The sequence below is a fragment of the Colletotrichum lupini genome, chromosome 9 (assembly GCF_023278565.1).
Source record: "Colletotrichum lupini chromosome 9, complete sequence".
Taxonomy (NCBI): domain Eukaryota; kingdom Fungi; phylum Ascomycota; class Sordariomycetes; order Glomerellales; family Glomerellaceae; genus Colletotrichum; species Colletotrichum lupini.
In genome coordinates, this window is record NC_064682.1 from 4,165,684 (window position 1) to 4,190,287 (window position 24,604).

Here is a 24,604-nt window from a genome sequence, read left to right on the forward strand (position 1 = left end):
TAAGGAGCAAGTGCAGCTAACGAAGCGATACCTGCATAAAGAAGAATGGGAATGGCGTTCCTGTAGCAAGTTCACCAGTGCCGCCCGTCCCACCCCACGAGAGAAGTCTCTAGCACGTTCACCGGCCGAGAGCCGTGAAGGTCCGCAACTATCTGCACTCATACTTTCACCGGCGCCGAAGCCAATCCATGCTTTCAACGCGGCAATTCTTTACGAACGGTCGGGATACAACCTCGCTCCGAACACACAGAAGCGAGTCATTGAATAACCTGATGCAGCAAAGTCATCACTCGCAGAACCATGTGGACACCTTCGGTGAATGATGGGATGGCGGCTCCTGCCAAGGCGCAAGCCAGGCCCTGAATGCCACGACCTGGTCGCCGAACTTGCCGTAGAGGCTTAGCTCGACCACTAACGTCCACTAGCATACACGTTAAGCCTATCTGTTCAGGAAAGCCCAGTCACGCGTTTATCCGAGAACGGAAATCCATAGTCGTGCTTTCTCCCAGCTTCGTCAGCAGGTGGTTTCACGCTCGAGAGGCGGGAAGAAGCTCGCCGGTTGCGGTTATGGAACATGGAAGAACACTGCCTTTTGAGACATCGGAGGCTCGGAAGGTCGGAGATCAAGGAATCATGAATTACGAGAACCCCGAGCAACACGAAGTGTTTGATTATCTTGACGAGTGCGACTGGATATACTCCAGATGGGAAGTGACGTCGAAAAATGGACCGCTAAGAATCCAACCACACCTACCCCAATGATCTTCAATAGGCATTTCAGAGCTGTAATCAGATTATCGTCATGTGGCTGGAATAACCCCTAGGAACATTGCATCGTGAGTCGTGACATACGACTTCGTTCCTTTGCTTCTCTTCCATGTCGTACTTGGGCACCTACCGATGCGTTTCGCTTCCTGCATCCTACATCCTACATCACACTGCAGAGAGGTACATGTAAGCAATGTTATAGAACTTAGTCGAGCACGCGATTTCAGCTCAAGCGGAAGTTACATGGGACATATTCGTAGTTGATTTTCGATCCAAATTGACTGCCCACTTGATTTCGACGCGTTTATTGACGCATAATCTGCCCATTGCTTGCTTTGAGTCATTCTTGGATTTCATTCAGCAACCACCAGACTAAGAACGGCAAGATCTATTGTTGAAGCTATTAATCGACTTGAACAGAGTTTATTAGCCCCCGAAGCATCTGCGTGGAGACGATTCTGTAAAGTTCAGCTACATTCCCAAAGGCAAAATCGATTCGTCTGACTTCGGTCGTACGGAAGTAGAAGTAACGATGTACAATTGCTACGTGACTTGTTGCAGTTCGGATATCATAGCCACTTCCACAAGATCTTGTAACCGACAAATCAAGACAGGGCAGAATTACCCTGAAATGGAAAGTTGGTCAGGAAGCACTCTTTCCATAAAGACGGTATGGTTGCAATGAATTGAAGCTCCTCTAACCGCAGAGGACATCGGATAACATGGGTTTCGTTCGTTCTACATTATTTCGCGCTCAAACACTTTCAATATGAAACCAACAGACTATCCCGAAATACAGGATCTTCGAAAAGCTATACCACCGGGCTGTTCTCTTCCCTGTCTGCAGACCTCTCTCTACTACATCTCCAGAGACATCGTGGCGTCAGTAGTGCTAGTTTACTTCGCCTTCAACTACATCAGAGAAGATCAACTCGGACAGACTCTGTCCTTCATAGCTTGGGGAGCATACTCATTCCTCCAAGGACTTATCTGTACTGGGATCTGGGTACTGGCTCACGAGTGCGGTCATGGGTCACTCTTTGTCTCGACAAAGCTGAACGACGGAAATGGATTTGTACTTCATTCCTTTCTGATGGTACCGTACTTTTCCTGGAAGTCCACTCACCGGCGCCATCATCGGTTTACCGGGCACGCAACTAGGGATGTCGCCTTCGTGCCAGCAATGAAACCAGTCGATTCTGATAGAGACATATTCTCTCCTTCGGGGTTCATGGAAGATTCCGATGTTCCAGTCGTTCAAGCAACCTCGTTGCTAGGACAGCAGCTATTCGGTTGGCCTCTAATGCTTTCTTCAATCTGTCTGCTGGTAAAGACAGTCTCCTGCGAGATGTTTCTGTAACCGAGCGTTGGCTGAGAGTCAGTCTCTTTGATCCTTGGAGCTCTGTTTTTAGGGATAAGAAAGCATGGAGCGTGTTGGCCTCTGACTGCGGTCTTGGCATCATGGGTTGCTTTTTGGGCTGGTGTGGCCAGGAATTTGGGTCAGAAACCATGGTTCTTCTATACCTTCTGCCCTATCTATGGGTTAACAATTGGTTGGGTGTGAGAACCTCTCAAATTCTCCAACAGGTGGAGGCTTTTGGGGCGATTTCAGTTAATATCAAAGCAGTTGCCATCACCTATCTCCAACATAACCATCCCCAAGTGCCTCACTATACCGATGAGGGGTGGAACTTCACCAAAGGGGCTCTATCAGCAATCGACAGAGACTTCGGCTTTGTCGGGAGGCACTTCTTTCATCTAATCATAGACAGACATGTGGTCCATCACCTATTTCCGTAAGTTGCTCCTCGGAAACTAACTTCATGGAGAACTATTCAATCAAAGCGTATGTGCTAACCTCATCGAACTATAGAAGACTACAAGACTGATGCAGCCACAACTGCTATCAAGCCACTATTGGGGGGCTTAAACCATTACGAAGGCAGGAGTTTTCTGGGTCAGCTATGGTATCAGTCTTGCACACTGAAGTATATAGAAAACGACCCCAATCGTCCCGGCTATACCCGATGGACGTTGGAAGTGGAAAATTTGGCGTTGGCATTTGGTGATGTGGGATTTGCATTTTGATAGAGGCAGTCGCATCAGTCTAGATTTGAGAAATAGCATTGAGCATTGAACAATTGCATGCAAGCTTCCTGGAACGCCTGTCACCCGTGCCGAAACTATTTGCATGATATCTAAGACATTTTATCCCCGACACCTTCCAAGTTCCGACTTCGCTAAGCCCCAGTTCTTATCTTACTTGGGCAGGTCTGAAGTTGAGCTCGCCTGAGATGGCTTGTGTTTGGGCTGCCACATCTCAGAATCTCCGATCTTGTCGACAGTGATACCAGCTCGTCCGGCAGGGTTCAAGCCAGCCTCCAACTGCCTCTTATAGGAAACGTTCCGCAGCCTCTCGGCTTCAGCTGGGGTGAGCTTCAACTGCATACAGGTTCAGTCAGTGACTGTTGCGGATCTGAACATATCGAATTGGGCTAGAACTTACGTATATCTCGATACCAATTGCATGCAAGGCAAGTGCTAGCCAGAGTGCCATACCGAACGGCATGCCCGCCGCTGCACCGGCTTCAGCAGCCGATGTAGGGCTAATGATGTTCGCGTGGACGATTGTTTGCTGAGCAGGGTTCTCTCCAGAGAAATAGGTTGCACAAGCGGGATAGAGCTCAAGAGTTCGGTTCATGTTGTCAACCATAAAAGCCACTTGATCGCAAGGACGCGCCGTGTAGTATGTTCCAATGCTGCTGATTACAGCCGCGGCCGAGAACTGGATAAGGCGAAGAGTAATGATGGAGCCAGCCTAGTTGCGGTGTCAAATTAGGATTTTGTCTTCAATTAGACGCAGACATGTGTTAGGGTAAGCTTACGTAGAACCAAGCTCGTAGCATCCAAGCCCGGTGCTGCTCGATCTGAAGTCGCTTGATGTTGACGAATGCCAGCGTGAGCGCAGTGACGAACGCAATCGCCATAACACCAACACCAACTTGGGTGTCCAACGTGCCTCCAAAGGCATTCCTCGCAATCATCAAGGCGCCAGCAATCCCAACAAGTCCGAGAAGAATAACGACATAGCCGTTGATACGATGGAAGAGAAGGACTTTGTGACGAAGTACAGGCACGAATTGGAAACATGCCAAAAAGCTGGCGGGCAAGATTCCAGCTAGGTGGATGATGAGACCGGCTTTTTCATGGCCTTTCTGGTAGTTGAAACATTCTCCTGGCGCCGCTCCACTGCAGAAGGTGTCGAAGTTGAGGTACTGAAATCGCGCGAGGGTAAACCCCATGAGTGCACCGAAGAAGATGAAGAAAAGGACGAAGTTATAGCCCTTGGAGAATCCTAGAGGGTTATAGACCTTTCGCGCGGCGGCGACGAAGCCATTGGCTGGCGGGCGAGTTGGCTGAACCATGGTCACTTGAATAATGTGATCTCGGACGTTGATATGGCTGGTGTCGAGAAGATGTTGCGAAGTCGCACGATCTTTCAATTGGGTTGAGTTATGAACAGGTGTCTGGTATTTGAAAGTTGTGTTAATGAGTATTCTTATCCTCTCCCATTCTCGTTCACTGCCAGCAGAGGTTTCCATCTCTTATAACTTGTAATTTGCACATTCCGTTGTCCTCTCATCGCGATCTCATTCTGATGGAGACAACTGCTAACGCACTCTTGGAGTCGACATGACCAGGATCGACACGCACTTCTCTGCAAGGTCTGAGAGGCGCATGGACGATTTGGGAAAGAGAATGCGCGACTGCTTAGCACACGGGGGCTGCCGTGTCTCGTTAATTCAAAGTTTGAAGTTGAATTTAACCGCCAAAACGCCATCTTGGCGTCGAAAGTTGAGCCTAGCTCTGACCGCCAGGGACATCTCTCGATCTCGCCCAACATCCTACAGACTCATAGTCTACAGCGCGCACAATGGTTCCTAAACGGGGTTAGTTCCGTTCTGCTTTCACAGCCGTTTGAGTGGATTCACGTAAGCATGCGGGCGTTGAATACGACTGGGCTTAGCCCAATCCTTCGCCCCAAATGTTTAAGCAGCGGCGCATCCTTCCCCCATGTCTTGGAAGAGAATGTAGTCGTCATTGAGACTGGAGGTGAATGCTGGTTTGATTATTCTGCGAGCTTCGTTATTCGCTCTAGCCTCTCACTACCTAATCTCTCAGTTGCTCAGCCATGGGAAGTCTGACGCATCCCATACCCAAGACCTTGGCGTCTGTCCGCGCGCACCGTAGGGCGAAGGCTATATACAATCTTACCGATTGCTCGCGCCGCGCACTCGGTACTTTTTCGATTGAACTGCTGGCCCAAGAAGGACCTTAAAATTCCTCCGTAATCAAAACGGGCCACATCCCGCGCCGTCACCATGCCTTTTTGAGAAGCATCTCGCACCGCGAACCCACATCACCCTCCCCGACACCGTTGATACTTTCCTCGACATGGTCGGAGTTCCCGGACGCTCCAAAGGTTGCAACACGTGTAGGAAGCGTAAGAAAGGCGTAAGTCTGCCAAGATGGGATGATCAATTCGTCTGTTATAACACGACGCGTCCCGCTGCTGACAGAACTGCTGCCAGTGCGACCTACAACGACCTTCATGCGGGCAGTGCATAAAGGCAGGCTTAGAATGTGCAGGCTACGAAAGGAAACGCATCTTCGTCAATGTGACCAAGCCGCCGACGGGCAAAGACTTCAAGGTGACGGCTTTGGTGCCAGTCACACCCGCCCTTGTTCAGACGCGCTCATTATCCCAGTCTGCCTTTGAGGAGCGGATCCTCGAGCTCTTCTGGGATGGCTATATGCCTGATGCTCCGATATGCAGTCCTAGGAGTCCCATCATGAGGTATTCCAACGCAGACTGGGCGACAACCGTGCGAGATCTCTACCGCACCGACGCCGCCTTGCGTCTGAGCTTACTGGCACTCAGCTTGGGTACCATAGGTCGTCGCGACAAGCAGCAGTGGATGATAGACGATGGTCTCAAGTTTTATTGCAATGCCTTGACTGAGATGAATGTTGCCTTACGGCATCCCAAAAGATGGAAGTCAGATGCCTTGATGGTGACTTCAAGAATCCTGGGCTTCTATGAGGTGAGCAAGTAGTCTTCGCCCGAGAACACCATTGAAGCTCACTAACTCACCCCCAAAAGTTGCTCTATGGGGCAGACGACCGAGAGCGACATGGTATCTCTCAAGCTGAAAGTTGGGAGGGGCATTCTTTAGGCGAACTAGCCCTCATCATGCAGCGGACTCCAGAGGCACATATCGACGGCCATGGCCACGACCTGTACGCTTCTGGTCGACTTCATCTGGTCAGTTGAAACCTGCCCTTCCACATGAATCAAGTCCTCTCTACTTAAGTCATGCTGATAATAAAATGCAGGTCATATCTCATGTCAAGCGCAGACGACGGTTTCCGTTAAGCCACCCGGCCTGGAAGACGGTTCCGTGGCAGAATGTCCCTAAGACCCCAAAGGATATCTTGATCGACGTATTTGTTGACATCCCTGGACTTCTGGAAGACCTGGACCACATGAACAGCTGCAAAGACCTAGAGGAGAAAGAATTATGGCGCCTTGCTCTGATCAAAGAGTGTTGGCGAGTGGACGAAGAGCTCAATTGGTGGCTCGATAATTTGAGCCCCCAAAAAGAACTTGAAGAACTCGCGACTCGTGGGTCAAATAGTCCGACAGCCTGCGACGTCGCTGTTGCATCGATCATTACGTTATACTGGACTATTTGTATTCTCACCTACAGCACTCTTCGCCTTGCAATCGGCACAAAGTCACCGGAGTTGCCCGAACGAACGGACCCCCGCCTCTATTGCACCAAGATAGCCAACATTGTCGACGTCTTCTTCCATCCATCTGCGGGAACCTTTGGAATACAATCAGCGCCGTTGCCAATCGGCATGGCTCTGGTATACCTTAACTCGTACGAAGAAGGGTTCAACTCAGAAACCAAGTTCAAGCTTGTAAGCTTTTTTGGACGGACCGCAAACAACGGCATCAGTATTGGGAAGTTCTTGATGAGCACCCAGAGAGATGGGCTCAAGCCCAAGACCAGCGTCGAACTGTCACCCGAAGGTATCAAGGCAAAAGCAAAAAGCTGGTTGGGTGTTGTACCCCGAGAAGGCCCAGTCTGCCAGCCATTGCGATCTGCTTCAAGCCAGGCACTAGCCTGTCAGTGAAGCTCCCTGTGGTTTCGAGGCAGATCTAGCGATGCAAGAGAAACACAAATCTTCCTCTGCGGGGATAGTTATGACAGTAATGAATATTTTTACGCAATCCTTGACTAGCTCACCGAGACGACGGCTTCGTGACTCCACACATCAACCTCCTGGCTCCATAATGCGCAAAATTCTCCCCGACACCCATCGAATTGGCACAACATCGCCATCAACCTCATCAGCCCTGGTGGTCTAGCGGTATGATTCTTCCTTAGGGTTATTGAGCGATCAAACACCATCTTGGAAGAGGCCCCAGGTTCGAATCCTGGCCAGGGCCGCGATACCTTTTGTCTCCTCCAGGAGGATATCCTTGTCTATATAGTGAATGTCCCAACTTCGCTTTTTTTGTGTTGTTTCTGGCCACCTCGTTCTTCCACTGATGTACCTCAACTTCTTTCTCTGAGGCGCACGCAGCCGAGGGGCTCTGGATAGTATAGCTACATGTAGTTGCTCGAAGTGAGGAAGCTGGATGTTATGGATGGAAGAGTATGGAAACACGCAATCACCAGCATGATGGACTATGCCCATTTCTTCTTTTTCAGCAGTTAAAAAGCCTTAGTTATATATTCGAAGGCTTGGTGAGAGTAGGTCATTTAATGGCTCTTAAACCACGACTTTTGTATTACGCCTTGCTGATCTAGGGCTCAGTCCCTCGTCCGGACTCCGGTGGGCAACCCAGTGAATCCTAGGTTCCATATCAGGCCACGTGAAAGTGATTGTTCATTCTCTCATGGGCTGCTACTGCCACTCAAGAAGCCCGGCTAGGTACCCAATTGAGCCGGTTTCCGATTTCACCTTACCCAAAACTCGCCAGTAAGGCACAAACAACCAGTCACGCCTATGCCATATTGGTCGGCTTGCATTATCTATCGAAGTCGGGCAATTATGGAAGCTCCCGTGCATTATTTCTCCTATTGGCTATAATAGAACTTGGAAGCATGACGAACACGACTTTAAGTTGTGCTGGGGGAGGCAATCCCTTAGGTGAGGCACAGCCGTTGGACTGGCCCGATCCGGTTCCGGATCCGACGCTGTCCTGCAGGTGAACGACGAACTAGACTGCATTGAGGTATCGTAACCCCACCATAGCTGTGGTTGCCAAGATGATGGGCAAAGCCGGGCTAAACTGAACCTCCGCAAATATACAGTCACTCAACATCGTCAGGTTTCGCTTCTTTATAGGCTCCTAGCGATTGGTGTGCTCGGGTTCGGGCAAAGGCTGTGCAGAGCTCGGCGGTATAGTTCGTAAAGATGAATCCTCAACACAACATTGCTTAGATTGAACTCTCGATGAGTTAGGTTTTGTTAGTATCCCTATTATAGAGTAGTTAGTTCGAACCGTAGTTAACGAAGAGATTAATTAAACTATATAAATATCTACGTAATAAGTATAAAAAGGAGGTTCTAACTATAGGTTAGGCTAGCTATAATAATTATAAATAGGGCCCCTAATTAGCCCCTATATAGTCGGCTATATACCGTAGTTAAATTAAATTTCTAATTTAATACTAACTTTCTCTTTTTTTTATTAATTTAATTACTATAATTAGAGGTATAATTCGACCTCGGGCCCGTTTACTAAGTCGTCTCCTTTTCCCCCTTTTTTCTACTCTTTTTATATAACTTATCCCTCTATTTATATAATAACTTTTCTATTACTTATAAATTACTCTAATCCCTTATTTAATACTATTTTTATAAAAGCGTTTGCGAGGTTATTTTTATTATTAATCTAACGGATTTTGAGTATTTTATACCTTTTATATGATTACCTAAGGGCTATAATATTGATTATAAGCCTCTTTTCCTTCGTCGTTCTTAATTTAATAAGGTATTTATATAGCGAGTAGGAATCGGTATAAATAACCGTTAGAATAGGTAAAAACCTAATTTAATTAGTAATCTTCCTTAGTATTATTAAAATTATATAAGAGAGGTTAACGCTATTAACTATACTATAGACCTCTAACGCTAATATACTTCTTATTATTTACTTATTTTTAATTAATAAGTAATAGATTATATTACCGTATATAGTAAATTTGCTCTCGCTTATACTCTTATTAACTAAGATAATAATATACCCTAATTATAAAATAAGGTCATTATTATTTATAAATAACCTATTAACGAAAATATAGAGCTTATTAATTATAAAATCGATTAGGTAATAAATAAGACCTCGATTGAGATTTATTTATTACTACTTAAGCCGCTTATTAAGTACCTTAACGTCTCGTTTAGTTAAATCTATAGCTTATATTACCCTAACATAGTTAAAAGTTACCTCGGGCTAATAAATACTTATAATATATACCCCTTACGTAAACTTAGCTTTATATTACTTCTTAATATTAGTTATATTTAAATTAATAAAGTTAATCTTCTTGCCCTACCCCTTTTATTAAAAAATAACGGTTTCCCTTTCGATTATAAAAATCCCGCTATTAAATACTAGGGGGGTATTTATTATAAGGACCTTTTTTAGCTTCGTTACGAAGCCCGCTTTTTAGAGCTCCTTATCCTCTTTTTTTATAAAGTTAATATTAAATAGGCTTAATATATTATTAGTTTATATTCTAACGATCTTAAATTAATTACCTTTATACTCCGTAATTAATAAGTACGGGTCGTACGTAAAAATAACTATTAATAGTTAATTAATATAAAAATCGTAGTAAATAGCTTATTAATAAGTACTTAATTCTACGAGCCTATATAGTAGCTTAGGTACTTTAATAATCGTACTTTCTAAGTACTTATTAACTATTTCTTTTAGTAAATAGGCTAGGATTTTCCTTATAAGCCCTGTAGCTAATTAGGTATAGGCCTAGGTAATATTACGGCTTTAAATCTTATATCCCTTCTTCTATAATAATGCTATTAGTACTATTATTAATCGTTAACTATAGCGCTATATAATAAGTAATTATATAAATAGCGTTACTTTTTTAACGTTATTATACCCCTAAATTACGTATCTAAACTTCTTATATAGTTAAGGTATTCTTTTTCTTTTAATCTTACGAACTATTCGTAATTTAAATATATAGAGGTTTATATATTTTTCTAAGTCGTATAAGATAAATTAATAGACCCCTCGATTATAAAGAGTATCTACTTCGATAAGATCTAATCCCTTATATAGCTTTTTAGTAATTATAATTACGCTTTTTTTACGTAGTTTAACTACTAGCTCGAAATCGGCTTTCTCTTTTATTATATAAAAAGTATTAATTACCTCGTTACTAATAATAAATTGCCGCGTTAGGGCTTACCGTCGTAATTTTTTATAACGTCTCGCTAGTAATATTAGTATCTTTTTAATAATTTCCTCTTCCTCGTTATTTATTAATACTACTACGACGATTTTATTAAGGATAATTTCTTATACCTCTACTACGGGTTATATAGTTTCCCCTAGCTCTTCTTCTTTTTATAAATTAAAAATTACCTCGTTAAGATCTATATAATACGGTCTAACTACCGTAATTAATATTTCGAGTAGCTAATTACGATCTCTTATAATTATATAAAAGCGCTTATTAATAAAAATTAACTTATATAGCCCAGCCTACTATTAAATAATTTCGCGCCGTACTTATATATCTAAATTTAGTAATATATTTAAATTACCCCTTATATTAGGCTTATTATATGTAATAATTACCTCGTTAACTTACCTTTTTACGCTTACCTCGCGTAGTATTTATATTACTTTTTTAATTACTTAGGCTCGTTAGCTTATACTTAGTAATAGTAGCAAGGCTAAGGTCGTTCTTAAATATACTCTAAATACTAATAGCGTTAATATAAGTCCGTTAGGCCCTATAGTATCGTTATAATATTTAAGTACTATCTAGAGGTATTCGTTATTAATAGAATCCGGATTTTCCTTTTTAATAATTCTAAACGCCCTTTTTAATTACTAATATACCCTTTTTACCTTTTTAATACTATAATACGCTTTAATAAGTATAACTTTTAGCTATATACTATAGGCCGTCGTATTATTTTTAAATTTTACTAACTTAAAACTAATACTAGCGTCGGTTCTAATACCGTTTAGCGGTCCTTAATATATATCGATTTAGCTTTTTCGCAGGGCTACTTATACTATCTTTATTTATAAATCCTAAAAGAATTATCTTACTTAAAAAAATATAGTTACGTTAATTATATATAATACTAGCTAATTATTTAAATAGAGAATATTAATAACGATTTCCTAATTAAAATTAAGCTTATTACGCAATTTAAACTTAAATTTACGTAAGCTCTACGTATTTATTTAGTATTAGTAATATACTTTCGTTAACTACTCTAGCGCCCCTATTTCGATATTATTATTACTTAATTACTTTAAGAGGTTATATAGCTTCGTAATTAATAAGTACCCGAATCTCTAGTATAATCTTTTAAGCTCACTTTCCGTTAAGTAATTAATTAACTTCGTATTATTAATAAGCTTTATAAACGCATACCTCTATCGTCGTTTAACTATTTTAAAATACTTATTACTAAAGGTTTTATTCCTCGTATTATCGAATATAATACCTAGTCGATCTATATTTTTTAAATATAAGAAAAATAGGGTATTAATAAGTAAAATATAAAAAGTTATTATTCCGAAGTACGTCTCTATTTTTATTATACTTAGGGCGACGATTTCCTTACCTAGGCCGAAACTAATCCTTATAATACTTACCGTTAATAAATTAAGTATTACTAACGCAATCTTTTATAGTACTTAGAATTACCCTTTTCCTCTAGTTAACTATTATAATACCTTAATATTTAAAATAATCGTATAAAAATTATCTAGGCCGTACTTTTCGCTCGTATAGAATATTTATATAAGCTTAATATTTAAAAGGTCTAAATAATATAAAAAGGACCCCTCTAGCTACTCCTAGATTTACTTAGTACTATATTCTTTTTTTTTAAATATCGAAAGAAATAGCGTCTTCTTTTTAATTATTAAGAAAATAGGCTTTAGCCTTATTAAATTCGCCCTTTTAGCCACCTCTATATCCGTTATTTAAGGGACCTTCCTTTACTATTTATAAATAAAAGCTTACTTATTAAAAGCTTTTATTACCCTCTATTCGTTTAGTTTTATATATCCTCTAGAGGCTAATAGGGTAAAAAAAGAGTAGTTAATATTATTAATTTTATTATAATTTAATTTATTAGTATAGGGGGTAAGATCTTTTTTATTTTCTAAATCTTTTATAAGGAGTATATATTTTAGGCCGCTATTTTAATTATTATTACTAAGTTCCGTACCCCTAGATCTACCCTTATATATAATAAGGAATTAGTTAAACTAACGAGGGCTAGTTTTATTATTTATTACTCTCGATTTTTTATATTATTTATATAATTTAGTACGCTCTTCCTTAGAGTAGTTACTTAACTAATATCTATCCTTTTTATAAATATAATATTACCTCTTTTATTACCCTACTTATAAGTTAAATCTCTACTTATTTAATAAATCTAAGCCTCCTTACTAATAATTATTATATCTAGCCTCTTTTCTTTTCTTATTATATATTTAATTGACTTAATATTATTAATAAGGGCCGTTATATACCTAGAAGTAAGTTTAGCATAGTATTCTTATTTTAATATTAAAACTAAATCTTAGCTTTGAATAAAGCGTTTTGTAATTTTTAAGTACTTAATATAGGGTTATTTTTACTTTTAGTATACGCTAGACTACGGTATAAAAATATCCGACTTTCCGCTTATTTATTTCTTTATTTAGCTAGGTTTTCGCTAGCTTATTAATTTAATTAATAAGCTCTTTAAGGATCTTTACTCGCAATTTACTTTCTATTATCCTAGTTATAAATATAAAAGAAATCGCTTATAACTTAAATAAGAGCTTTAGGTTTTTATCGTAAGTCTTAAAGCGGCTTTAGATTACGTTAATTATACTAAGAAAGTCGTTTCGATCGAGATTATATACTACTTAGTAATAGTAATTAAAGGCTTTGCTTATAAATATAATATTAATTACTAAATAGTACTAATATTCCCTAATTCTAACTTTTTTATAATAATTATAAAATATTATTAGGGTTTTTTATAAGACCTTATACTTCCCCCTAGAGTATAATTTCTTTTTTAAGAAGATCTTTTTAAGGTCTATAAATTACTTTATATTTACTACTAGATTTTTAGTATTTATATATAATCCCTACGTCGCTACGTATTATTAATAACTTCGGGTCGTTTACTTCTTTTCTTATTAGCTAATTAGTACCGAATTTTATATTAGTAGCGGTAATAAGTTATAAATCGAAATAAGTAGAATTATTAATTATTATACTTTTAGTATTATATTTTGCCCCGGTATATCCTTTTATAATAATAGATTTCCGTTAGTAATTATAGGGAGGAAATCTAGGTCGTTTACCCTTTTTTTAAATTTATTAAAACGATTATACGCTTTATTAACCTATACCTAGTTCTATAATACGAATTCCTCTTCTATAATTATTACTATTAGTATTTTATATAGCTCTTATAATTATAATTATATTAGTAATACCCCTCGCCTATAAAGGAATTTATTAACTATTTTTATAATTCTTAGGCTTATACTTACGAACTATTCGTTTAGTTAGTAACTAAGGTCGTTTACGATTTTATAAAATAGGAGTTACCCCTATAGCCCCTTTTTCTTATAAACCTTAATTAAATAGATTAATACCGCGTTAATTTACTTATTATTAGGCTAATCTATAATTTTATATATTTACGTCCCTTAATAATCCGGGTTAATATTTACTTATTTATAAGGGATTAGGATTCTATTTAAAATTAGGTTTTATTTTCTTTTTCTTTACCCTAACTTATTAAGGGTCGTGCTCTAGCTTATGCCCGTATTAGTAATTACTAGCGTATTTAATTTTAATAGGGATATATTTAATCTACGCGCTACTTATAATAAATCCGTACTTTTACTACTTAACGAATTTATTAAGGTTTAAGAGATTCTTACTTTTTTTTTTTTTTTTACTACTACTCTCGTTTTTATTATTTTTAGCAATTATTACTACCTTTTTAAATCGCTAGCTATTATACTTATTAAGATCTTCCTTTTTATTTAGTATAAAAAGGTAGGTTTTAATAATTCCTTTTTATAATAATAGCAGTAGACGTTTATATTATTATAAAAAGATATAATAATTAGTTTTAGGATCTTTATTAATTACTAATTTCTACTATCCTATATATTTCTAGCCTCCTAAGCCTCGTACTCTCTATAATCTCTAAATAGCTTCTTTCTTCAACCTACTTCCTTTAGGGTAGTATTTTATAAAAATAGTTAAAAATAGACGCTAAGTAGCTCGTAAAAGAGCTATATAAGCTATTAAAAACCGTATAAGCCGTTAAGTATAGTAAATAAAGTTAAGCCCTCTTTTTTATAAAATTATAGATTTTAAGGACTTATTAAAAATGCTTACTTATTACTTATACGTAGTAGGGTTAGATATTTTAGAGATCTTATTTTTTACGGCCTCTTAGTACCTTATTTTATATTTTTTAAATAGTCTTTTTTATAACTTAATTATAATTACGTAATTATCGCGTACTAGCGATCCTTTTTATTACTTAGTTAATTTTTTAAAATTAGTAATCTTATACTAGGAGCTAATATAAAAAAAAGCCCTTTAGTAGCCCTTTAGAAAATTCTTTTCTTTTCCCCTTAGATCCTCGTTTTTTTAGCCTTTTTTTAGGTTAATAATAATTTTAATAAGAGGTTATAAAACTACTTTAGAATAGCTACCTTTTTCTTAAGTTAATCTCCGAGATTTATAATACTCTTAATTTAATATTATTAAGACTTCTAAATCCCTTCCTCTTTTATTAAACCGTCCCCTATATTATATTCTTAAGTAATACCCGGGGGGTAGTTAAGGGAGCTATGAGGAGGTCGTTTAGATTACGGGCTTAAGGTTATACTTATAAAATCCTTATAATAATAAACTTTTCTATATACTATAGATCTCTTAGCTTAATAATTCTTATAAAGTTACTTTCGCTACTAAATAACAATATTTATATTTAGAAATCCCCTTTTTTAATTACGTAATACTCTTTTATATTATATTATTAAGCTCGTTTATTACGCTAATTAATTAAGTAAATAGTTGTTACGTAAGTATTTTCTTTTACTAATTTAACTAATTAATTTCTAATCGCGGGCCAGCTATAAAAAAGTCGTTTAATAAAAAAGCTACTCGGGGTAACGGTAAAAGGCTAATTACTTAAATATTTCTATTAATTAATATAGTTTAATATAATAAATATTAACCTCTCGTAAATAATAAAGGGCTATAATTACTTAATTCTATATAATATTTAAGAATCGTCTCTTTTTTTATTTACTTTTATAAAGTTAATTAATACGAATCTCTTATCTTATATAGTATTAAGAGGTCGTCTTTTTTATATAGTAAAATACCTTACCGATTTACGATAGTAGAATTTAACTACTAATTAGTATTAGTATCCCTATTATAAAGTAGTTAGTTCGAACCGTAGTTAACGAAGAGATTAATTAAACTATATAAATATTTACGTAGTAGGTATAAAAAGGAGGTTTTAATTATAAGTTAGGCTGGCTATGATAATTATAAATAGGGCCCCTAATTAGCCCCTGCGCAGTCGGCTGTATGCCGCGGTCGAATTAGACTTCTAATCCGACAGGTTTCCTTCGATTCACCGACATCGTCAGGACGTTATGACTTTCTAAACGAGAGACTGGATACAGAAGACATTACAACTATACAGAGACCTGTGCGGCGCAGACTCAAGTCAAATCGTGATATAAGACCAGATGCTACGAACTGCTGGGCTAGAATGAATGTAAATCAACACCCACAACACATTGACTGAACACCATCGCATCACGAGCTTCAACCTTGAACTATCACGCTTCCCAGTATCCACTGCTTCTTCACATTTGCGAATAACTTCACCATGCGCCTTTCAATCCTTTCCGCTTTCCTCATGGCTGGTGTCTCAATGGCCCAGGGAGACATCGCTGCGCTCCTCGCCTCTCAGCCCGATCTCAGCACGCTGCTGGAACTCGTCAGTCTCGTACCCGGACTTGCAGATACTCTCGCCTCATCCTCCAACATCACAATCGTGGCTCCCACGAACCAAGCGTTTGCCAACGTGCCCCGCGATGTCCCTGAAGGCGAAGCCATCGAGTACCGCAACAACACCATTGCCATCGGGGCGCTTCTTGCAAACCACGTATTCAAAGGGGTGTATCCGTCGAACGTGATCACCGATGTTCCAACCTTCGCCCAGACCTTGCTCGATATCTCATACATCGACTACAGACAGCCTTTCTCCAACTTCGCTGGCGGTGCGTACAACGGACTTGTGAAGAATGGAGAGGATGTTTGTATCTTGTCTGGAGAGCAGACCATTTCTACTGTCACTCAGGCTGTTCGTACTCATTTGATGCCAAAGTTCGAGTGACCAGTGTACTAACATACAAGACAGGATATCAAACTTGGAGAGGGTATCACGATCCACAAAATCGACACTGTCCTCTCATTCGGCGCTCCCTTCCAGCTCTTCACCTTCCGAGCGGGCTACCTCGCCATGAACGCGGCGTTGGAAGCCGCGCACCTGAACTTCGCATTCGGTGAGACTGGAGCCGACGAGCAGGGCCTGAACATCTCTGACTACACCATCGTTGTGCCTACCGACGAGGCCTTCAAGTCAATTGGCTCGGTGCTTGAGACCGCTAGCCTTGAGACGCTTCAGGAGGTTCTTCGCTACCACATCATTCCCAACAATGTCATCTTCTCCCCGTCCCTGGGCAATGTCACCGTTCCATCTCTTCAAGGAACCAACCTCACTTTCACGGTTTTGCCCGATGGTTCAGCCTGGGTCAACAACGCAAGAATCACCTTCCCCAACACAATTCTGTTCAACGGTGTCGCCCACGTGATTGATAGGTCAGTCAAATACCATCAGCATAGCAATTGAATATAAAGCTAACTTCCGGCTAGTGTTTTGAGCCCTGGAAACTTCGACAGGTCTTCCCTGAAGCCGGCATCCCCGGCATCTGAGCGAGTTGCCTTCTCCGGCGCATCCTCAGTTTCAAGCCTGCCCTTCACAAGTGTCTCCTTCGCGACGGACATGATGGCCTTCACAGCGACACCCAGTCTGCTTAAGACAGTTGCTGCCGTCGCTACTGCTACCGCTACGGGTGCGGCCAATGCCACCGCCACCGCCACGACTTCTGGCAGGCCCACTACGGTGCCAACCAACGGCGGTAGCAACTTGTTCCCCGGCATGATCTTGGCCTTTTCTGTCGCTATCGGATTTGCCGCATTCCTTATTTAAACCTCTCTAGATCTATTAGGCCTCGCCGGTTAGGCCTCGTTAGTTAAAAGATAGCTCAGGGGGTATAAAGAGGGGGACTAAGTAATAAAAGAGCAGCTTAGGTATATATAGAGCACTAGTAATATACCTTAAAAAAAGAGTAAATTTTAGTAATTTATTTTTTAAACCTTAATAATAATTAGCCTCTATAAGCTTCTTTTCTATATTATATACTTATTAATAGTTTAAAATTTTTATTTATAAAGGGAACTAAGCTAGAAGCTTAAAATATTAATAAGAACGAAACGTAGTAAAAGAGCGTAATTAGTGCTATAGTAATAGTAAAAAAATAACTCTTTTTTATTAAACCCCCTAGAATTACCTCCTCTTTAATAAATAATATAAAAACGAAGCGTAATAAAACGAATAACATAATACTAATATAAAAAAACCGTATTATTAAAAATATTAACGAATTTTAAATAAAATAGTAAACCTCTTACCCTTATTTATTAATACCTAAACTAAATAATAAGTAATAGGCTAATAAAACTATAAAAATAAAAACGATAATTAGAAAAAAATATCTTTATTATAATATATAAAGAGTACTTATATAAAAAATAAATAAATTTAGAACGCTTATAGAGCTTTTTAAATAGCCCGGCCCTTATACTAAGGGCTACGGTTTTAATTATAATAGCCTCGGATATTAGTTTTAATATAAATAAGAACCTAAACCCCTAGACTAAGGATAGTTTAATAAATAAAGCCGTATTTAAAATACTATTTAAATAATAATAAAGTAACGAGTTCGTACTACTTAAGCCCCTATTTATTAGCTCTTTTTTAACTTAAATAAGTATTATAAATAGAACGTTTATATTTAGACCACTATCCCCCCTTAACTTATTATGTATTAATAAGTCGGTATAAGATTTATAGAGCTTCCTCTTTAACTATTATTATTATTTCGATTTATAAACTTAATAAATAAGAATAAACCGTAATAAAATAGTATATATAGTTAGCTACTTAAGTAATAGTATAAAGACCTCTTAAATATATTATATTTTTAATTACTAAAAGACCCCCGGGTTTATAATAAACTAAGTTATATAAGAGGAACTAAAAACCTTTTTATAAAATAACCTATCTAATCCCGCTAGTTAAAGAATAGTAATAAGTATATAATTAAATAGTACTTTATAAAGCTAAAAAAAGAAAGTTAACGAGTTTATTAATTATATTAATAAGCTCGAAATAGAACTAAAATATATCTTAATAAAAAAATAGAAGATTTTTACGCTAATAAATAAGCTACGGCCCGAACTATACTTCGTAATAATATTATAAATAAAACTTTTATAAACTTATTTATAGTTAGTATTATTAATAAAACGTATTAAATAATCCTTATTATTAATAAGGAGCCTACGAACGTCCCTTAAGTAATATTCTAACTTAAACTTAAATAAGTTAATAAAAAGATACCGGGGCGCTAATAAGTTAAATATATAAAGAATATACCGTAACTTGCTTAATAAGAATATTACGTATTATAATTATAAAAAGACTAGTTATATTATAAGAGATTACTTATAACCGTAAGAGTAATATTAGTAATATTATAATTATAATAAAACTAAGTACTTTACTAATAACTACCTAAGCGTTATATATTATAAATATAATTAAAAAGGGCATAAAGTTACTAATTATTAATTAGACCTTACTTTAGCTAAGTAGTACGGATTAGTAACGAGCTTAAATACTATTTTAATAAAAAGAGTAGTTAGCGATTAATAAGGGCAGCGCTTAGATATCCTAACTTATATATACTTAAACTATATATAAGAGTAATTAAGCGCCCTTATTAATTTAGGAGTAAAAGGGAACGTAGTTAGTATCGGGCTATTTAATAGTTTTAATACTAACTTACGAATTTACTTATTATTATAATTAGTAAATATAAAAAGTAAATAAATAAAATACTAAGAAGCTAGTACTTATAACTTCGAATTACTAATAATAACTATATAATAGAGATATAGTTATATTGCTTCGTAATAATTAATATTACGGTACTTATACTTATTTTTGATTTCTTTTAGTTAGAGGATATTAACTTATTGATTAGTTAAAAATAAAAAAAAGTAATAATATTTAATTTATAAACGACATATTTACTTAGATACCCTAAAAAAGGGGCTATTAAATAACTTAGTTTTAATAATACTCGCGTATATTATAATTAATCTAGTTATAAATAGTAACGTAGTATTAATAAATATAGCCGAGGATTAAAAGCTACGTTATTAAGATTTTAATAACTTATTTTAAAAAAAAAAAAAGGCTATTTCGTTACTAAATAGAGTATTATATAACTACTATATTAAACTAAATAATACGGCGCTTATTTTTTAAAAACTTATTTACTTATTATTAAATTATAAGCTTAAGATCTTACGTAACTATTTAATAAAAATAGAGGCTAGGGGCTAAATACGCCCCTCTATAAGCTTAGTAAGAGTACTTATTCTTTTTATATTTAAAAAAGAAGGAGAGCTACGACTTTACGTTAATTATAGAGCGATTAATAAAATTATATAAAAAAATAAAACGCCGCTATTACTACTTAAAAAGATACTAAATAAACTATTTAATACCTCTATTTTTATAAAGCTAGACTTTAAAAACGTATATTATTATATATATATAGCTAAGGGCGATAAGTAAAAAACGGCTTTTTATATTAAATACGGGTAGTTTAAGTACTTAGTTATACTTTTTAAGCTAACTAACGTGCCTATAACTTTTTAAGCGTATATTAATAACGTTTTAAGCGGCCTAGTTAATACTGTTTATATTATATATTTAAATAATATCTTAATATATAGTAACGATTACGTAATATATAAAGAGTATATACGTAGCGTATTATAAAAACTATAATAATAAAACTTATATTTAAATAGTAATAAATACGAGTTTTATATATTATATATAGGATTTTTAGGGTATATTATATTTAATAAAAATATAAACATAGAACCCGCGCGTATTAAAGTTATAATAAATTAGCTATTTTTAAAGAGTATTAAAAATATATAAACGTTTTTTAAATTTATAGGGTTTTATTATAAATTTATTAATAATTATATTAAGATAACGGTATTTTTAATAAACTTATTAAAGAAAGTAAAACTAAGATAGTTAGAGCTATTAATACTCGTTATAAAGTTATTTAAAAAGTTATTAATAGTATTTATTAATATATTAATACTACGATATTTTAACTTTACCCTGCCTGTATAGTTATAAATAGACGCTTTAGCTCGAATTATTAGCTTAGTAATTACGTAATTATTTAAAAATAATTAATACTTAATTACTTATAAGTTAAGGAAATTAACGGATATAGAGAGCTATTATAGTATAAAAAATACGGAGCTATTAATTATTATAGACGTATTAAAGAACTAATAATACTACCTCGCTTATAACTAAGATTAAGTCGTAGTATTTATAAATTATTTTAATTTATATTTCTTAAATATAAAAAAGAAATTAAATAAGAAATAGCTACGCTAACTAAATAAACTCGTAACGTTTAATATTAAAATTAGGTTTAAGCTAAGTATAAAAAGCTTAATAGATAAACTATTATAAAAACCTAATTATAATAAAAATAGTAATAATAGTAGAGTAAAAGAGTTATTATTAAAAATAAAAAAAGACCTTTATAATATTAAAAATATATAAGAGCCCCTTAAAATTATAATAATAAAATATATAAGGACGAGCTATAAAAGCGGCTCCTAAGTAAAAGAGATAATAAGTATTTTAAAAACGGAATTAATAATAATATAAAAAAATAAGTAAAAGAAGTTAAGAGCTCTAGTTTAAGGGAACTCCGAGGAGTACTTTAAGAAGTATAACGGGGCTATAAGCCTAGGGTATTAAAGTTATAATATAATATTTAAAAAGCTACTTAAGCTTATTATTAAAATTATAAATCATAAGCTACTCGTTTTATAAAACTTTAATATAATAAGAATATTTAAAATAGTAGTTAGTAAGGAGGGGTTATTAATAATAAGTTAACTATAGGCCGCTTAATAAAAAAACGCTTTTATAAAAAATAAATAGTAAATTAAAAAGAACTAACGGCTTTATTTAGTTAAAAAGAAATAATAATAAAACTAAGTATACGACTTAAGAGGGTTATTATATTATAATAGCCGTACTTATATATTATTATATAAGGGGCTAAAGAGGGAAGTTATTAAAATATATTATAATATACTTATAATAGGATATTATAATATAAAGTAGATAATAGCGCTACTAAAACGCTACTATTATTAAAATAAAATAAGTAAGGATATAAAAAGTTATATTAATACTTATATAATATATTAATAAATAAAGCCTTGTTATTATAAGCTATATAGCTTACTATGCCCCCTACTTACCTTAGTTAAGTTATAATAAAAAATATTACTAAATTTTATTACGGGCTTATTTATATTAACTATACTAATTAAAAAGCGCTCTTACGACATAATACTTATTATAATAAACTAATTTATAAAATATAGCGTTTATATTATTATAAGAACGACCCTTATAGCCTAGGGATTCGTAAACCTCTTATTTATAAAATCTTTTATTAAGTTTAGAATACTTAAAGGGATCGTTTTTAATAAGGAGTTATTATTTATAAATAAGTTTTAAACTTATTTTTATTACTTCTTAGTAATAAAGAGGTATCTTAGTACTACGTTTTATTTATAAATAGATAGTTAAATAGAATAATAAAACTAATACTTAGAGTAGTATTTTTATTACTTCTATATTTAAAACTAATCGGATTAGGTATAGCGTTTTTATTTAGCTAAGTTTATATATAATAATACTTAGTACTTAGTAATTTATAAAGCGCTTATTAAAGCCCTATTTAGGTTCTTATTTACGTACTCTATATTAATTTTAATAAGGGCTCGAGATAGTATATAGAATATCTTAGTTAAAGAGCGTATAACTTAACTATAAATTAATTAAAAAGCTCTATAACTCCTTATATAAAAAGCACGCAAGATATATAAATAATAAGCTAATAAAGCTAAAATAAATATATTATATAAAGTAAGTAACTAAGTATTATTATTAAAAAAAATATTAATAAGTAGCGTCCTAGTTAGAAGTTAGTTAATAAATATCTAGGCCTATTTAAAATTAAATTAATAATTAGAACGGTAGGGGTTACTTACTAATTAAATATATTAATATAGTATAAAATATATAATATATTTTATATATCTTTACTTAAGCTATATTAATATTATAAAAAGGCCCCTTAGAAGCCCTTATTTATTAAGAATATAAACGGGGAGCTATTTTATAAAATAAAAAATATTATATAATATAAAGGGCTAAAGAAAAGGTAATAATACTTAATTTAGTAAAAGGGATATAGTAATAATAAAAATACGTAAGAGCTAGCTAAGTATATTAAAAATGTAGCGTTAATTAATATATATAAAAAACGAGTTTTAATTAAGTAGCGCGCCTTAGTTTTTAATAAGCTTAATAATATAACGAACTAGTTATTAATAATAAAAAAAGGGGGCTATATAATTATAACTAAGTAATATAAATATACTAACTATAAACCGTTTTTTTAATCCTTATAACGCGTAAAAAGACCGCCCTTATTTATAAAAAAACTACCCTTATACGTAAAAGGGCTGCCCTAGCTATTATCCTAAGGGTCGTTATAAAAAAAATAATCTCCTTATTATTAACGAATTTATAAATAATTAGTTATAAATATAAAGCGTAAGTAGAGTAATTATATATTAATTAAAATATTATTTAAGCGGCGTACTTTATTATAAATAGTACGAAGTAATACGATTATAGTATTATTATAAAATAAAGACGTAGCGCGGGAGGAGCTTATAATTACTTTATTATTATTATTATTATTATTAATAAGAGTTAAGTAGGCCTTTTTATTAATATACTTAAGCGCCCTCTATGTATTATTAGTAGTAATTTAGTAAGTTTATTAAAGCTATAAAATAATATTAGCGACTTAAATAATAATAATAATAAAGTAATAACGGAATAATAACCTTTTAAATCGTAAACGTTATTATTTAAAATAAGAGCGGTACTTTATAAAGTTCGGATTATGAATTCTATAAACTTAAGAACTTAAAATATTATTAATATAATATATAAGAGAAATAATAAAGTAGTAACCGCGCTAAGTACTTATTATATTCTTATAAAAATAGTTATATATAATATATTTAATATAACGTACGCTAAATTTTAAAAAAGTATTAAATAAAGGAGCGAACTAGGGGCTATAAATTATTAACTTAGCTAATTATAATATTTAGTTTTTAAATTAAGCGCTTTATACGTAATATAAGTAAAATAAAGGAGCGGGTATATTTAGCTAACCCTAATTTTCTTAATATTCGCTTTCTTTTTCTTTTTAATAAAAGTTTATAATAATTAATATAAGTAGTATATAAGTAGTAATATATATATAAAATTAGGGTAAATAAAGGGGATATTAAGCTTTTTAAGTAGACTACTATTATTACTATTACTAAGCGTACTTATAATACTAATAACCGTTTTATTATTAATAATAATAACTCCGTAATTAAAAGTTATATTTATATTAAAACGAGTTAATAATAAATATAGAACGACTTTATAAAAGACTTACTTAAGTATAAGAAGTATACGAGAATAGGGATTTAAAAAATATTCGTTAGTTATAATATTTACGTAACGAGGGAGTAGCGTAAACGCTAATAAAAATAAGAAACTATATATAAAAAAAAGAATTATAAAAAAAAAAAAAGAATTTAGAATCGTAATAACTTAAAAAGGGGTTAATATTAGTAAATAAAAATAGGGTAACGACTACCTAAGTATTAATAGTTATAAGGACGGCTTATAAATAGGAGCGACCTAAGTATAAAATTATAAAGCTATTATTTAAAATAAGGGGTTTATACTTAAGTTAACGGGCGCTATTTATACCTATTTTTATATTATATATTTAAGGACCTTTTAAATAAGAGATTAATATAATATATATAAATTATAAATAAGCTTTAAAATAAAGCTTAAGAAAAGGAGTACCTTATTAAGCCTCGCTAATTAGGCCTTGTTAGTTAAAGGATAGCTTAGGGAG

At 34.5% G+C, this 24,604-nt stretch overlaps 4 protein-coding genes and 1 non-coding gene across 5 annotated transcripts; 4 read left to right on the top strand and 1 right to left on the bottom strand.

Moving 5' to 3' along the window:
* Positions 1–1,537: 1,537 nt before the first annotated feature.
* CLUP02_17062 (fatty acid desaturase) lies at positions 1,538–2,837 on the top strand (the record flags this gene model as incomplete). The annotated part of the gene is made up of 3 exons (XM_049295977.1): positions 1,538–1,995; positions 2,046–2,564; positions 2,663–2,837. 3 exons carry the CDS (start codon positions 1,538–1,540, stop codon positions 2,835–2,837), a joined length of 1,152 nt encoding a protein of 383 aa, XP_049153124.1.
* Positions 2,838–3,027: 190 nt separating this feature from the next.
* On the bottom strand, positions 3,028–4,508 carry CLUP02_17063 (uncharacterized protein; the record flags this gene model as incomplete). The annotated part of the gene is made up of 4 exons (XM_049295978.1): positions 3,028–3,210; positions 3,275–3,586; positions 3,654–4,295; positions 4,449–4,508. The coding sequence occupies 4 exons, from the start codon at positions 4,506–4,508 to the stop codon at positions 3,028–3,030; spliced, it is 1,197 nt and encodes a 398-aa protein (XP_049153125.1).
* A 715-nt stretch (positions 4,509–5,223) lies between these two features.
* Positions 5,224–7,133, top strand: CLUP02_17064 (uncharacterized protein; the record flags this gene model as incomplete). Its single annotated transcript, XM_049295979.1, has 5 exons — positions 5,224–5,283; positions 5,361–5,873; positions 5,933–6,094; positions 6,166–6,964; positions 7,081–7,133. The coding sequence occupies 5 exons, from the start codon at positions 5,224–5,226 to the stop codon at positions 7,131–7,133; spliced, it is 1,587 nt and encodes a 528-aa protein (XP_049153126.1).
* Positions 7,134–7,192: 59 nt separating this feature from the next.
* CLUP02_tRNA302 lies at positions 7,193–7,288 on the top strand. The gene has a single exon. It is a non-coding gene; the product is annotated as a tRNA-Pro (tRNA).
* Positions 7,289–16,011: 8,723 nt separating this feature from the next.
* CLUP02_17065 (uncharacterized protein) lies at positions 16,012–17,397 on the top strand (the record flags this gene model as incomplete). The annotated part of the gene is made up of 3 exons (XM_049295980.1): positions 16,012–16,488; positions 16,546–17,006; positions 17,061–17,397. 3 exons carry the CDS (start codon positions 16,012–16,014, stop codon positions 17,395–17,397), a joined length of 1,275 nt encoding a protein of 424 aa, XP_049153127.1.
* Positions 17,398–24,604: the final 7,207 nt, after the last annotated feature.